Below are 17,232 nucleotides of genomic sequence, written 5' to 3' on the forward strand. Positions count from 1 at the left end.
TAGTAGTTATATTCTTGTACACAGGGGGCAGTATTATAGTAGTTGTATTCTTGTACATAGGGAGCAGTATTATAGTAGTTATATTCTTGTACATAGGGGGCAGTATTATATTAGTTATATTCTTGTACATAGGGAGCAGTATTAGAGTAGTTATATTCTTGTACATAGGGGGCAGTATTATAGTAGTTATATTCTTGTACATAGGAGGCAGTATTATAGAAGTTATATTCTTGTATATAGGAGCAGTATTAGAGTAGTTATATTCTTGTACATAGGGGGCAGTATTATAGTAGGTATATTCTTGTACATAGGGGGCAGTATTATAGTAGTTATATTCTTGTACAAAGAGGGCAGTATTATAGTAGTTATATTGTACATAGAAGGCAGCATTATAGTAGTTATATTCTTGTACATAGGAGGCAGTATTATAGTAGTTATATTCTTGTACATAGGAGGCAGTATTATAGTAGTTATATTCTTGTACATAGGGGGCAGTATTATAGTAGTTATATACTTGTACATGGGGGGCAGTATTATAGTCGTTATATTCTTGTACATGGGGGTAGTATTATAGTAGTTATATTCTTGTACATAGGGGGCAGTATTATAGTAGTTATATTCTTGTACATAGGGGGCAGTATTATAGTCGTTATATTCTTGTACATGGGAGCAGTATTATAGTAGTTATATTCTTGTACATAGGAGCAGTATTATAGTAGTTATATTCTTGTATATAGGGGGCAGCATTATAGTAGTTATATTCTTGTACATAGGAGGCAGTATTATAGTAGTTATATTCTTGTACATAGGAGGCAGTATTATAGAAGTTATATTCTTGTACATAGGGGGCAGTATTATAGTAGTTATATACTTGTACATGGGGGGCAGTATTATAGTCGTTATATTCTTGTACATGGGGGTAGTATTATAGTAGTTATATTCTTGTACATAGGGGGCAGTATTATAGTCGTTATATTCTTGTACATGGGGAGCAGTATTATAGTAGTTATATTCTTGTACATAGGGGGCAGTATTATAGTCGTTATATTCTTGTACATGGGAGCAGTATTATAGTAGTTATATTCTTGTACATAGGGGGCAGTATTATAGTAGTTATATTCTTGTACATAGGAGGCAGTATTATAGTAGTTATATTCTAGTACATGGGGGGCAGTATTATAGTAGTTATATTCTTGTACATAGGAGGCAGCATTATAGTAGTTCTATTCTTGTACATAGGGAGCAGTATTATAGTAGTTATATTCTTGTACATAGGGGGCAGTATTATAGTAGTTATATTCTTGTACATAGGAGGCAGTATTATAGTAGTTATATTCTAGTACATGGGGGGCAGTATTATAGTAGTTATATTCTTGTACATAGGAGGCAGCATTATAGTAGTTCTATTCTTGTACATAGGGAGCAGTATTATAGTAGTTATATTCTTGTACATAGGGGGCAGTATTATAGTAGTTATATTCTTGTATATAGGAGCAGTATTATAGTAGTTATATTCTTGTACATAGGGAGCAGTATTATAGTAGTTATATTCTTGTACATAGGGAGCAGTATAATAGTAGTTATATTCTTGTACATAGGGGGCAGTATTATAGTAGTTATATTCTTGTATATAGGAGCAGTATTATAGTAGTTATATTCTTGTACATAGGGAGCAGTATTATAGTAGTTATATTCTTGTACATAGGGAGCAGTATTATAGTAGTTATATTCTTGTACATAGGAGGCAGTATTATAGTAGTTATATTCTTGTACATAGGAGGCAGTATTATAGTAGTTATATTCTTGTACATAGGAGGCAGTATTATAGTAGTTATATTCTTGTACATAGGGGCAGTATTATAGTAGTTATATTCTTGTACATAGGAGGCAGTATTATAGTAGTTATATTCTTGTACATAGGAGGCAGCATTATAGTAGTTCTATTCTTGTACATAGGGAGCAGTATTATAGTTGTTATATTCTTGTACATAGGGGGCAGTATTATAGTAGTTATATTCTTGTGCATAGGGGACAGTATTATAGTAGTTATATTCTTGTGCATAGGGGACAGTATTATAGTAGTTATATTCTTGTGCATAGGGGACAGTATTATAGTAGTTATAGTCTTGTACATAGGGGTCAGCATTATAGTAGTTCTATTCTTGTACATAGGGGGCAGTATTATAGTAGTTATATTCTTGTACAAAGGAGGCAGCATTATAGTAGTTCTATTCTTGTACATAGGGAGCAGTATTATAGTTGTTATATTCTTGTACATAGGAGGCAGTATTATAGTAGTTATATTCTTGTACATAGGGGCAGTATTATAGTAGTTATATTCTTGTACATAGGAGGCAGTATTATAGTAGTTATATTCTTGTACATAGGAGGCAGCATTATAGTAGTTCTATTCTTGTACATAGGGAGCAGTATTATAGTTGTTATATTCTTGTACATAGGGGGCAGTATTATAGTAGTTATATTCTTGTGCATAGGGGACAGTATTATAGTAGTTATATTCTTGTGCATAGGGGACAGTATTATAGTAGTTATATTCTTGTGCATAGGGGACAGTATTATAGTAGTTATAGTCTTGTACATAGGGGTCAGCATTATAGTAGTTCTATTCTTGTACATAGGGGGCAGTATTATAGTAGTTATATTCTTGTACATAGGAGGCAGCATTATAGTAGTTATATTCTTGTACATAGGGAGCAGTATTATAGTAGTTATATTCTTGTACATAGGAGGCAGTATTATAGTAGTTATATTCTTGTACATAGGGGCAGTATTATAGTAGTTATATTCTTGTACATAGGAGGCAGTATTATAGTAGTTATATTCTTGTACATAGGAGGCAGCATTATAGTAGTTCTATTCTTGTACATAGGGAGCAGTATTATAGTTGTTATATTCTTGTACATAGGGGGCAGTATTATAGTAGTTATATTCTTGTGCATAGGGGACAGTATTATAGTAGTTATATTCTTGTGCATAGGGGACAGTATTATAGTAGTTATATTCTTGTGCATAGGGGACAGTATTATAGTAGTTATAGTCTTGTACATAGGGGTCAGCATTATAGTAGTTCTATTCTTGTACATAGGGGGCAGTATTATAGTAGATATATACTTGTACATAGGGGGCAGTATTATAGTAGTTATATTCTTGTACATAGGGGACAGTATTATAGTAGTTATATTCTTGTACACAGGGGGCAGTATTATAGTAGTTGTATTCTTGTACATAGGGAGCAGTATTATAGTAGTTATATTCTTGTACATAGGGGGCAGTATTATATTAGTTATATTCTTGTACATAGGGAGCAGTATTAGAGTAGTTATATTCTTGTACATAGGGGGCAGTATTATAGTAGTTATATTCTTGTACATAGGAGGCAGTATTATAGAAGTTATATTCTTGTATATAGGAGCAGTATTAGAGTAGTTATATTCTTGTACATAGGGGGCAGTATTATAGTAGGTATATTCTTGTACATAGGGGGCAGTATTATAGTAGTTATATTCTTGTACAAAGAGGGCAGTATTATAGTAGTTATATTGTACATAGAAGGCAGCATTATAGTAGTTATATTCTTGTACATAGGAGGCAGTATTATAGTAGTTATATTCTTGTACATAGGAGGCAGTATTATAGTAGTTATATTCTTGTACATAGGGGGCAGTATTATAGTAGTTATATACTTGTACATGGGGGGCAGTATTATAGTCGTTATATTCTTGTACATGGGGGTAGTATTATAGTAGTTATATTCTTGTACATAGGGGGCAGTATTATAGTAGTTATATTCTTGTACATAGGGGGCAGTATTATAGTCGTTATATTCTTGTACATGGGAGCAGTATTATAGTAGTTATATTCTTGTACATAGGAGCAGTATTATAGTAGTTATATTCTTGTATATAGGGGGCAGCATTATAGTAGTTATATTCTTGTACATAGGAGGCAGTATTATAGTAGTTATATTCTTGTACATAGGAGGCAGTATTATAGAAGTTATATTCTTGTACATAGGGGGCAGTATTATAGTAGTTATATACTTGTACATGGGGGGCAGTATTATAGTCGTTATATTCTTGTACATGGGGGTAGTATTATAGTAGTTATATTCTTGTACATAGGGGGCAGTATTATAGTCGTTATATTCTTGTACATGGGGAGCAGTATTATAGTAGTTATATTCTTGTACATAGGGGGCAGTATTATAGTCGTTATATTCTTGTACATGGGAGCAGTATTATAGTAGTTATATTCTTGTACATAGGGGGCAGTATTATAGTAGTTATATTCTTGTACATAGGAGGCAGTATTATAGTAGTTATATTCTAGTACATGGGGGGCAGTATTATAGTAGTTATATTCTTGTACATAGGAGGCAGCATTATAGTAGTTCTATTCTTGTACATAGGGAGCAGTATTATAGTAGTTATATTCTTGTACATAGGGGGCAGTATTATAGTAGTTATATTCTTGTACATAGGAGGCAGTATTATAGTAGTTATATTCTAGTACATGGGGGGCAGTATTATAGTAGTTATATTCTTGTACATAGGAGGCAGCATTATAGTAGTTCTATTCTTGTACATAGGGAGCAGTATTATAGTAGTTATATTCTTGTACATAGGGGGCAGTATTATAGTAGTTATATTCTTGTATATAGGAGCAGTATTATAGTAGTTATATTCTTGTACATAGGGAGCAGTATTATAGTAGTTATATTCTTGTACATAGGGAGCAGTATAATAGTAGTTATATTCTTGTACATAGGGGGCAGTATTATAGTAGTTATATTCTTGTATATAGGAGCAGTATTATAGTAGTTATATTCTTGTACATAGGGAGCAGTATTATAGTAGTTATATTCTTGTACATAGGGAGCAGTATTATAGTAGTTATATTCTTGTACATAGGAGGCAGTATTATAGTAGTTATATTCTTGTACATAGGAGGCAGTATTATAGTAGTTATATTCTTGTACATAGGAGGCAGTATTATAGTAGTTATATTCTTGTACATAGGGGCAGTATTATAGTAGTTATATTCTTGTACATAGGAGGCAGTATTATAGTAGTTATATTCTTGTACATAGGAGGCAGCATTATAGTAGTTCTATTCTTGTACATAGGGAGCAGTATTATAGTTGTTATATTCTTGTACATAGGGGGCAGTATTATAGTAGTTATATTCTTGTGCATAGGGGACAGTATTATAGTAGTTATATTCTTGTGCATAGGGGACAGTATTATAGTAGTTATATTCTTGTGCATAGGGGACAGTATTATAGTAGTTATAGTCTTGTACATAGGGGTCAGCATTATAGTAGTTCTATTCTTGTACATAGGGGGCAGTATTATAGTAGTTATATTCTTGTACATAGGAGGCAGCATTATAGTAGTTCTATTCTTGTACATAGGGAGCAGTATTATAGTTGTTATATTCTTGTACATAGGAGGCAGTATTATAGTAGTTATATTCTTGTACATAGGGGCAGTATTATAGTAGTTATATTCTTGTACATAGGAGGCAGTATTATAGTAGTTATATTCTTGTACATAGGAGGCAGCATTATAGTAGTTCTATTCTTGTACATAGGGAGCAGTATTATAGTTGTTATATTCTTGTACATAGGGGGCAGTATTATAGTAGTTATATTCTTGTGCATAGGGGACAGTATTATAGTAGTTATATTCTTGTGCATAGGGGACAGTATTATAGTAGTTATATTCTTGTGCATAGGGGACAGTATTATAGTAGTTATAGTCTTGTACATAGGGGTCAGCATTATAGTAGTTCTATTCTTGTACATAGGGGGCAGTATTATAGTAGTTATATTCTTGTACATAGGAGGCAGCATTATAGTAGTTATATTCTTGTACATAGGGAGCAGTATTATAGTAGTTATATTCTTGTACATAGGAGGCAGTATTATAGTAGTTATATTCTTGTACATAGGGGCAGTATTATAGTAGTTATATTCTTGTACATAGGAGGCAGTATTATAGTAGTTATATTCTTGTACATAGGAGGCAGCATTATAGTAGTTCTATTCTTGTACATAGGGAGCAGTATTATAGTTGTTATATTCTTGTACATAGGGGGCAGTATTATAGTAGTTATATTCTTGTGCATAGGGGACAGTATTATAGTAGTTATATTCTTGTGCATAGGGGACAGTATTATAGTAGTTATATTCTTGTGCATAGGGGACAGTATTATAGTAGTTATAGTCTTGTACATAGGGGTCAGCATTATAGTAGTTCTATTCTTGTACATAGGGGGCAGTATTATAGTAGTTATATTCTTGTACATAGGAGGCAGCATTATAGTAGTTCTATTCTTGTACATAGGGAGCAGTATTATAGTTGTTATATTCTTGTACATAGGGGGCAGTATTATAGTCGTTATATTCTTGTACATGGGAGCAGTATTATAGTAGTTATATTCTTGTACATAGGGGGCAGTATTATAGTAGTTATATTCTTGTACATAGGAGGCAGTATTATAGTAGTTATTTTCTAGTACATGGGGGGCAGTATTATAGTAGTTATATTCTTGTATATAGGAGCAGTATTATAGTAGTTATATTCTTGTACATAGGGAGCAGTATTATAGTAGTTATATTCTTGTACATAGGAGGCAGTATTATAGTAGTTATATTCTTGTATATAGGAGCAGTATTATAGTAGTTATATTCTTGTACATAGGGAGCAGTATTATAGTAGTTATATTCTTGTACATAGTGGGCAGTATTATAGTAGTTATATTCTTGTACATAGCAGCAGTATTATAGTAGTTATATTCTTGTACATAGTGGGCAGTATTATAGTAGTTATATTCTTGTACATAGTGGGCAGTATTATAGTAGTTATATTCTTGTACATAGGAGGCAGTATTATAGTAGTTATATTCTAGTACATGGGGGGCAGTATTATAGTAGTTATATTCTTGTACATAGGGACAGTATTATAGTAGTTATATTCTTGTACATAGGGAGCAGTATTATAGTAGGTATATTCTTGTACATAGGGGGCAGTATTATAGTAGTTCTATTCTTGTACATAGGGAGCAGTATTATAGTTGTTATATTCTTGTACATAGGGGGCAGTATTATAGTAGTTATATTCTTGTGCATAGGGGACAGTATTATAGTAGTTATATTCTTGTGCATAGGAGGCAGTATTATAGTAGATATATTCTTGTATATAGGGGGCAGTATTATAGTAGTTATATTCTTGTACATAGGGGACAGTATTATAGTAGTTATATTCTTGTGCATAGGGGACAGTATTATAGTAGTTATAGTCTTGTACATAGGGGTCAGCATTATAGTAGTTCTATTCTTGTACATAGGGGGCAGTATTATAGTAGTTATATTCTTGTACATAGGGGGCAGTATTATAGTCGTTATATTCTTGTACATGGGGGTAGTATTATAGTAGTTATATTCTTGTACATAGGGGGCAGCATTATAGTAGATGAGCATGTATTTGTATGAGGAGAATTGGCCAAACTAGCATTAGCTGTCCAATATGTGTTGCCCTCCTAAGTTTATTGCATGACATTACATGTGTAGATGATACCGGATACATTGAGGACAATAGATTAGACATCGCAGCCGCTGTAATTACTGACATTATAAGGCTCCCGATGGTTTTTCCGTCTCTCCTTTGCAGCTCCGGCTGTTAGCTGTGCCTGGAAAGCTGCCACCGATTACACAGGCTGTGACACATCCACTGCTGAGGGGGTCGGAGTAATTGGATGGAGATGGATATAGTTGGCATCCTGGACCCTGTAATTAGATCTGCACTGAGTGATCCAACATGAGTCCCTTTGATAGGATTGATTACTGAACTGTCGGGGATTCCTGCGCCGTCTCAGTGCAGCCCGGGGCAGAGTCTCCTGGTGATTGATGCTCAGTGCCGCGGTGGGGGAGGCGCCATAATTACATTCACTGGGGGAACACAGAGGCGTCATTTCTTATACTTCTTATGAAATATGTGATACATCTGGTATACATTGTCTCCGATTGCAGAGCTACTTTGGCGTTTGGGTCAGATATTGTTGATATTGATTCCATGCTATATACATTTTATCGGGCGGGAGGCAATATATACAAATGTATCCACCCCCTTAGGATAGGGAGGGGCTATTAAGACCTCCCCCTGTATTGCCTTCATATATTCGATGCAGCAGAAGTGGCCCTTAGTTTCCATTCTCCGAGAAGGCGCTGGCAGGAGTCTGCGGGGCCGCTGGTCTGGACCCGGGTGATGGATCGCAGACAAAGCAGACTTTATAAATAGACGGATCCGCCTAGAGATTGGATGATGTTCTGTGAAGGTATTTCCTGTCCGGGGACTGGAGAGAAACCAAGGTTCACTTAGGAACATCTGATGGGCAATGGTGCCAAAATCCTGTCATCAGCACATGGACAGCCGGACGTCCGATCTGCAGCCTCAACAGACAAAGACAAAATACTCCTTTTCCTCTCTATTTTAGTATTTTTAAAGATTAGAAGGTTTTGGTGCTTCTTGTTTTCGGCACACAGCGACCCTATCTCTAGTTCTGAGGATGACAATCAGAAGGCAGCGCTCCAGTGGGAAGAGGTAGTGGTGTAATAGATTGGATAAGACTCACCCCGACGCCAGCCGATTGACCTAAGGGGCACCGGTACGTCAAAATCCAGATAGGCAATGTAACTATTAACCACCAAGGGTTGTCATCAGCTCGAATACTAGTATCCCAGACACCGGTCCGAATAGGACATCCCATCGGGAGAGCGTCATGTGGTCTGTGTACACCGGAAAACAGAGATCTAGTAGGCAAAAACTCCCGGCGCTCCGGTGACTATATAAAAGAAAAATGAGAAGAGGTTTATGGACTTACATTACAGGGTGCCTTCCCATCGGCACCCCCAATCCCAGAGAGCGGGCATGTTCACCGGAGTGCTGGGAAGGTTTGCCTACTAGATCTAGTTCGGAGCCTGGTAATTGCCCACGTTGGTTGCAGCACCATCTGTGATATTATAGGTGGCTGTGAAGCTGAAGAGGAAAAGTTTTGACTCTCTTGAACTTGTTTAGTGAGGAATTTTGAGAATCTCCTTGGATGGAAACAAAAACAAACCACAAGATCCTTAAATGTGAAGGCTCTAACTTAATTCAAACAACGAAACTGAAGCAACATGATGGGAAAACGCAAGGGAAGGAGGAAGAAGAGGACCAGGAATAAGATGCAGAAGAGCCTGAAGACCCAAACTCAAGACAAGATCTTCTGGAGGAACACGGGTCATATGCAGAGGCAAGTCAAGGTTTACGTGGGCCCTACAAGAGAGTCACAGTGGGTCGTTTTAGTCATTTATAGGCCCTACTGTGCTCCACGAGTCATTTATAGGCCGCACTATGTCTCCTTATTCATATATAGGCTCTGCTGTACCTCCGAATCATTTATAGGCCCTACTGTGCTCCCTGAGACATTTATAGGCCTCACTATGTCTCCTTATTCATATATAGGCCCTGCTGTACCTCTGAATCATTTATAGGCCCTGCTGTGCTCCCTAAGTCATTTATAGGCCTCACTATGTCTCCTTATTCATATATAGGCCCTGCTGTACCTCCGAATCATTTATAGGCCCTGCTGTGCTCCCTAAGTCATTTATAGGCCTCACTATGTCTCCTTATTCATATATAGGCCCTGCTGTACCTCCGAATCATTTATAGGCCCTGCTGTGCTCCCTGAGACATTTATAGGCCTCACTATGTCTCCTTATTCATATATAGGCCCTGCTGTACCTCTGAATCATTTATAGGCCCTGCTGTGCTCCCTGAGTCATTTATAGGCCTCACTATGTCACCTTATTCATATATAGGCCCTGCTGTACCTCCAAGTCATTTATAAGCCTTGCTGTGCTCCCTGAGTCATTTATTAGCCTCACTAGGTCTCGTTATTCATATATAGGCCCTGCTGTACCTCCAAGTCATTTATAAGCCTTGCTGTGCCTTCGAGTCATTTATAGGCCTCACTATGTCACCCTATTCATATATAGGCCCTGCTGTGCTCCCCGAGTCATTTATAAGCCTCACTAGGTCTCCTTATTCATATATAGGCCCTGCTGCACCTCCGAATCATTTATAGGCCCTGCTGTGCTCCCTAAGTCATTTATAGGCCTCACTATGTCTCCTTATTCATATATAGGCCCTGCTGTACCTCTGAATCATTTATAGGCCCTGCTGTGCTCCCTGAGTCATTTATAGGCCGCACTATGTCTCCTTATTCATATATAGGCCCTGCTGTACCTCTGAATCATTTATAGGCCCTGCTGTGCTCCACAAGTCATTTATAGGCCTCACTATGTCACCTTATTCATATATAGGCCCTGCTGTGCTCCCTGAGTCATTTATAGGCCTCACTATGTCACCTTATTCATATATAGGCCCTGCTGTGCTCCCTGAGTCATTTATAGGCCGCACTATGTCTCCTTATTCATATATAGGCCCTGCTGTGCTCCCTGAGTCATTTATAGGCCGCACTAATAATAATAATAACCTTTATTTGTATAGCGCCAACATATTCCGCAGCGCTTACTATGTCTCCTTATTCATATATAGGCTCTGCTGTACCTCCGAATCATTTATAGGCCCTGCTGTGCTCCCTGAATCATTCATAGACCTAACTATGACTCCTCATTCATATATAAGCCATGCTGTCCCTCTAAGTGATTTATAGGCCCTGCTGTGCCCCAAGTCATTTATAGGCCCCCACTGTGCACCCAGATTAATTTCCTGTCCCCACAGTGCCCCCGTGACCTTTTTTCAGCCCCTGCTGTGCCCCTCTGACACTTTGGTCAGGCCCCGCTGTGGATGGCATACAAGGAAGTGCTTACCACTGCAGTCAGTTGCATTCACATCTTTAAGATAAAATTGATCTAAAAAACCCCAAATATCGGATCAATCCCCCCTGAGTAGCCCCTCTCCCCTCCCTGGCTCAGTGGGTCCTGACAGCTGGCGCTGTGACAGGCCCAGGTTGTATCGTCAAGAGGAATTATAAGTAATGAGACTGCAAAATAATGGTAAAAGCTATTCCAATAACCCTTGTGCGCCAGGGGTGCGGCCATAAAACGTAAACCCATCGAACAGCTGGGAGAAGACTTGGACAATGAAGCAGCAGTCATCAACCAATGTCAATGCCCACGTGCCAATGGTGCCCACCAGCTCCACAGTAGTGGGAGAGGAGTAGTTGCAGACCAGCTTCTTACTAATGACCATGGTATAAGATATATGCAGGGGGGCACATACTTTTGGCCATGTACAGAGTGATAATGCAGTAAGACGCTGCAGATTATTTCACATCCTTCTCATACAGGGTCTGAAACAACTTTAGGTCTGCAGGACTTTGCATCGAACACTTTCCCCAAAGTCGCCCCTGGCGTCTGGCAGACAGAAGCGCCTTGTTCTGCGCGCTCGTACTATGAGGCCCGCTTCCCCGCACCAGCCAGCAGCAGAAACACATGTTCCTTCCCTGCATGTTTTTATTACCCACAATTCCACGCTCCCTCTGGCATCACATCTCAGTGTTTGCTGACCTGAAATTGGCAGAAGCCGCGCCGAGCGCTTAGAAAAATGCAAAAAGAAAACAATGGAGCCCATGACCCCCGGCCGGGCCCCGCACGCGGCACACGGATCTCATCCACCATTACGGCCACACAGGTCATTATCCTGCAGCATTCTCAAAAGCGATGGAAAAAAGCGTGTGACTGTCAGCGCGGCGCGGCTCTAGAGACGGGACGATGGCGTCTAGTGATAACTAACAGCAGATGGCGAGCGGCAGATTGTGAATCACTGATACTACGATCACAGGGGCACGGCTCGACCCCCAGACTCCATGGGGAGGGGCGGCGGCGATATAATCCCGATTGTTGCGTACGACCGCCATGAAATTCTCTGAATTGTTGCAGAACTTTTACCCTTATAGAAAAAATAACAAAAAGTGGTGCGACGAAGTTGGGGAGGAACTCTAGCCTAATCGAATATAGGGGTCTCAGTAATAATGCCCCCTCAGTAATGAACAGACATGACCCCACTCAGCAGTAATGCCACAGTATATCTCCATCAGTAATACATGTCCAATCTCAGTAACAATGCCCCTGAATGCCCCCACATGCTCCCCCTCAATAATAGTGCCCCCGTGTGCCCCACTCAGCAGTAATGCCCCAGCTCACTAATAATGCTCCAGCACGCCTCATCAGTAATTATGCCCAACTCAGTTATAATGCCCCCCACATGCCCCCACTCAGTTATAATGCCCCCCACATGCCCCACTCAGTTATAATGCCCTCCCATGCCCACACTCAGTTATAATGCCCCCCACATGCCCCACTCAGTTATAATGCCCCCCACATGCCCACACTCAGTTATAATGCCCCCCACATGGCCCCACTCAGTTATAATGCCCCCCACATGCCAACACTCAGTTATAATGCCCCCCACATGCCCCACTAAGTTATAATGCCCTCCCATGCCCACACTCAGTTATAATGCCCCCCACATGGCCCCACTCAGTTATAATGCCCCCCACATGCCAACACTCAGTTATAATGCCCCCCACATGCCCCACTCAGTTATAATGCCCTCCCATGCCCAACTCCGTTATAATGCCCCCCACATGCCCCCACTCAGTTATAATGCCCCCCACATGCCAACACTCAGTTATAATGCCCCCCACATGCCCCACTCAGTTATAATGCCCTCCCATGCCCACACTCAGTTATAATGCCCCCCACATGCCCCACTCAGTTATAATGCCCCCCACATGCCCACACTCAGTTATAATGCCCCCCACATGGCCCCACTCAGTTATAATGCCCCCCACATGCCAACACTCAGTTATAATGCCCCCCACATGCCCCACTCAGTTATAATGCCCCCCACATGGCCCCACTCAGTTATAATGCCCCCCACATGCCCACACTCAGTTATAATGCCCCCCACATGGCCCCTCTCAGTTATAATGCCCCCACTCAGTTATAATGCCCCCCACATGCCCCCACTCAGTTATAATGCCCCCCACACGGCCCCACTCAGTTATAATGCCCCCCATGCCCCCACTCAGTTATAATGCCCCCCACATGCCCCACTCAATTATAATGCCCCCCACATGCCCCCACTCAGTTATAATGCCCCCCACATGGCCCCACTCAGTTATAATGCCCCCCACATGGCCCCACTCAGTTATAATGCCCCCCACATGGCCCCACTCAGTTATAATGCCCCCCACATGCCCCACTCAGTTATAATGCCCCCCACATGGCCCCATGCAGTAAAATAATATACAGCCTATTCTCACCCCTTTCTCTCCCCGCTGCTCTAGTTTCCCGATCACTTGTGGGTAACGCGATCACGCAATTGCTGTGGCTAATCCGCAGCCTCGGTGATGGTAGAGCGGAGGCCTGTGATTGGCCGATGTAGTTATGTGCTAGATGGGGGACCAGAGCGGCAGAGAGAAAGGGGATAGTATGGGCTGTTTTTTCCATCTCGCCCCATTCCTGCGGGACGCCTCCTGCCTCCTACCAGCGGGACAGCGCTCAGAATCCAGGACCGTCCCGCCGAATCCGGGCTGAGAGACCTGGTGGATAGGATGCCAACGGGAATGTCATAAAATGTATGAATCTGGCAGAGAGAAGGCGCGATATAAATAAGTGCCGTGTTATCAGATGTGGTTACATTGTATCGTTAGTAACAATGGCATTTACTGTAATCACTTCAGATCCGGTGATACTTCTGGATGGGGTGCAGATAGTCGCGGCGCCCCCCCCCCCCCCCCCCCCCCCCACATCCCCCTCTACCACCAGGAGCTCACCCTACACATAATTACTGCCATTCTGCTAATTTGCTGCCACTTCCTGAGCGGCTGAAGTCGTTCTGAAGCCAAAGAAACAGTAAAACTATCCGTCACCGAGGAGCATTCACACCTGAAAACGGATCGCGGAGACAGAAGACGACCGGATCAGACGCAGTCCGTCCAGCAGAGGGAGCTCTCCAACCTGTGAAAGACTACTACTCCCAGCATGCCCTGACAGCTGCACTCCGAGTTGTAGTTGGAGAGACGCATGTCGAGGAGCGCTCAGTGGAGGATTAGTAATGTCCCCCCACAACTAGAGCAGAGCCAGGCCGGGGGGGCCGGGAGAGGACATATCAATGAGTGTCCTCAGAGTGTGAGCGGCCCCTCCTGCCCTCGCCAGCAGCAGCAGCGATAAGGCTCCCGGTGCCAGCGGCGGCTGAATGGAGGCTGTGTGCGCAGGACAGGGGCTGCGTTGTGTGCCATGTAAAGACATCCACATGTGACCAGGAGCGATAGGACCCGCGAGCCCGGCGCTGCCCCAGGCACTAAATACTAATCCCTCACTGCCCTTCACACCTGACCCCGTAATCCGCCAATATCCTGGCACCTGCATAGTGGGCACCGGCTGCCAGGGCCAAGCTATACCAGAAATGAGCCAAAGCAGCGACAAGACGGAGACTTCTCACCTGGAGGACTACAAGGTCCAGATCAATCCCTACATCTTACCTGCTAGCTTTCTCAGGTTGCTGCTGTTTTCCTTTCACTTGCCTTAAGGCTAATGCCCACGGCACATATATTCCCGCTGTCCGGGTCATCCCGCACTGACGGCGTATCATACGCTGTACTGCGCATGCGCACTGTCTCGAGGGACGGGAATATTACGGCAGATCCGGGAGGTGAGTATAGGGGTTTTGGGGGGGGGGGGGGGGGACGTGGCGGACTCTGCTGCGATATTCCGCTAGCGGAGTCCGCCACGGCCGTGGGCATGAGGTCTAAGGGCTCCTACCCACTAGCGGGTTTTTTTAACGCTGCGATATTGCTACGTTTTTTTAACTGGGACTTTCTAAATGTAAAAAAAAAAAAAATCGCATCGCGCAAAAGCACAAACTGGCAATTTTTGTGCGATTTTAACATTAGAAAGTCCCATTGAAAAAAACGCATCGATATCGCAGCGTTAAAAAAACGCTAGTGGGTAGAAGCCGAACACTGCAGCTCTGCCTCAGAGTCCAGTTGTGGTCAGGGAGTCCAGCGTACATGCATTGTTCACTGGAGTCGGACTTTCATCTCTATCTCACCGATGCTCAGACTGCTGCCTAGTCCACCCACCATGCTTTACACTGACACTCTGCTTCATTAGGTACCGCCCAGATCAGAGATTCTAGTTTACCTCAGACTTCAATAGACAGGGCATCCAATCTGAACCTCCCTTCCTGCCTCATCAGAGGTTCCTGCTCCGACTCTCCCCACTGCTTTGCACTGCAGCTCAGCTTACTTAGATTGGCTCAGACTCTGCAGGGTATCACAGTACAGCAAGGACAGAGAGATTAAAGATCCCCAGTGTGACAGCAGCGAGGGGAGCGACGCAGTGACAGACCCCTCAGGAAGATCATTGGGAAGCAGATCACTTTCCGCCCCATTAACAGCGGAGATTGGCTGGGCGCCCCGAGGCCGCGGAGTGGAAGCTCACCGGTAGGATGTGATGTATCTGGTGGGCAGTAAGGTCTCCACGCTGGAGTTCCAATAACAGGAGAAGTTGTGATAATCTGCAGCTCTGCAGGTGACGGAGGGAATCCCAGGAGGATCTGGAAGAAAGCAGCGGAGATCAGACATCAGGCGGAGGAGGAGCGGAGTTATATAGAACTGATCCGACTGACCAGGTCCACAGTGCAGGATGCAGGGACCAGGACTGTCACAATCTAACCACGAGTATCATCACCCACAGTGACCAGGACCGACGACTGTCACAATGTAATCACAAGTATCAGCAGCCACAGGGACCAGGACCGACAACTGTCACAATGTAATCACAAGTATCAGCAGCCACAGGGACCAGGACCGACGACTGTCACAATGTAATCACAAGTATCAGCAGCCACAGGGACCAGGACCGACGACTGTCACAATGTAACCACAAGTATCAGCAGCCGCCGGGACCAGGACCGACGACTGTCACAATGTAACTACAAGTATCAGCAGCCACAGGGACCAGGACCGACGACTGTCACAATGTAACCACAAGTATCAGCAGCCGAATGACCAGGACCGACGACTGTCACAATGTAACCACAAGTATCAGCAACCGCAGTGACCAGAACCGATGACTGTCACAATGTAACCACAAGTATTATAACCCGCAGGGACCAGGACCGACGACTCTCACAATGTAACCACAAGTATCAGCAGCCGCAGGGACCAGGACCGACGACTGTCACAATGTAACCACAAGTATCAGCAGCTGCAGGGACCAGGACCGACGACTGTCACAATATAACCACAAGTATCAGCAGCCACAGGGACCAGGACCGATGACTGTCACAATGTAACCACAAGTATCAGCAACCGCAGGGACCAGGACCGACGACTGTCACAATGTAACCAATAGTATCAGCAGCCGAATGACCAGGACGACGACTGTCACAATGTAACCACAAGTACCAGCAACCACAGGGACCAGGACCGACGACTGTCACAATGTAACCACAAGTATCAGCACCCGCAGGGACCAGGACCGACAACTGTCACAATGTAATCACAAGTATCAGCACCCGCAGGGACCAGGACCGACGACTGTCACAATGTAACCACAAGTATCAGCAGCCGCCGGGACCAGGACCGACGACTGTCACAATGTAACTACAAGTATCAGCAGCCACAGGGACCAGGACCGACGACTGTCACAATGTAACCACAAGTATCAGCAGCCGCCGGGACCAGGACCGACGACTGTCACAATGTAACCACAAGTATCAGCACCCGCAGTGACCAGGACCGACGACTGTCACAATGTAACCACAAGTATCAGCAGCCGCCGGGACCAGGACCGACAACTGTCACAATGTAACCACAAGTATCAGCAGCCGCCGGGACCAGGACCGACGACTGTCACAATGTAACCACAAGTATCAGCAGCCGCCGGGACCAGGACCGACAACTGTCACAATGTAACCACAAGTATCAGCAGCCGCAGGGACCAGGACCGACGACTGTCACAATGTAACCACAAGTATCAGCAGCCGAATGACCAGGACCGACGACTGTCACAATGTAACCACAAGTATCAGCAATCACAAAGGCCAGGACCGACGACTGTCACAATGTAACCACAAGTATCAGCAGCCGCAGGGACCAGGACCGACGACTGTCACAATGTAACCACAAGTA

At 43.0% G+C, this 17,232-nt stretch overlaps 1 protein-coding gene across 3 annotated transcripts in view; it reads right to left on the reverse strand.

Annotated features, from left to right (window-relative positions):
• The window catches only part of IL11RA (interleukin 11 receptor subunit alpha), a 190,967-nt gene that overhangs the window by 30,326 nt on the left and 143,409 nt on the right, over positions 1-17,232 (reverse strand). For all 3 annotated transcript variants that reach the window (XR_010792771.1, XM_066602297.1, XM_066602296.1), the window contains exon 5: positions 15,539-15,653. Coding sequence is in view for 2 of the 3 variants with exons in the window: in XM_066602297.1 (XP_066458394.1) it covers positions 15,539-15,653 (115 nt within the window). In the remaining variant the exon portion in view is untranslated. The remainder of the gene's footprint in view (positions 1-15,538; positions 15,654-17,232) is intronic.

This window comes from Eleutherodactylus coqui, chromosome 5 (genome assembly GCF_035609145.1).
Source record: "Eleutherodactylus coqui strain aEleCoq1 chromosome 5, aEleCoq1.hap1, whole genome shotgun sequence".
Classification (NCBI taxonomy): Eukaryota; Metazoa; Chordata; class Amphibia; order Anura; family Eleutherodactylidae; genus Eleutherodactylus; species Eleutherodactylus coqui.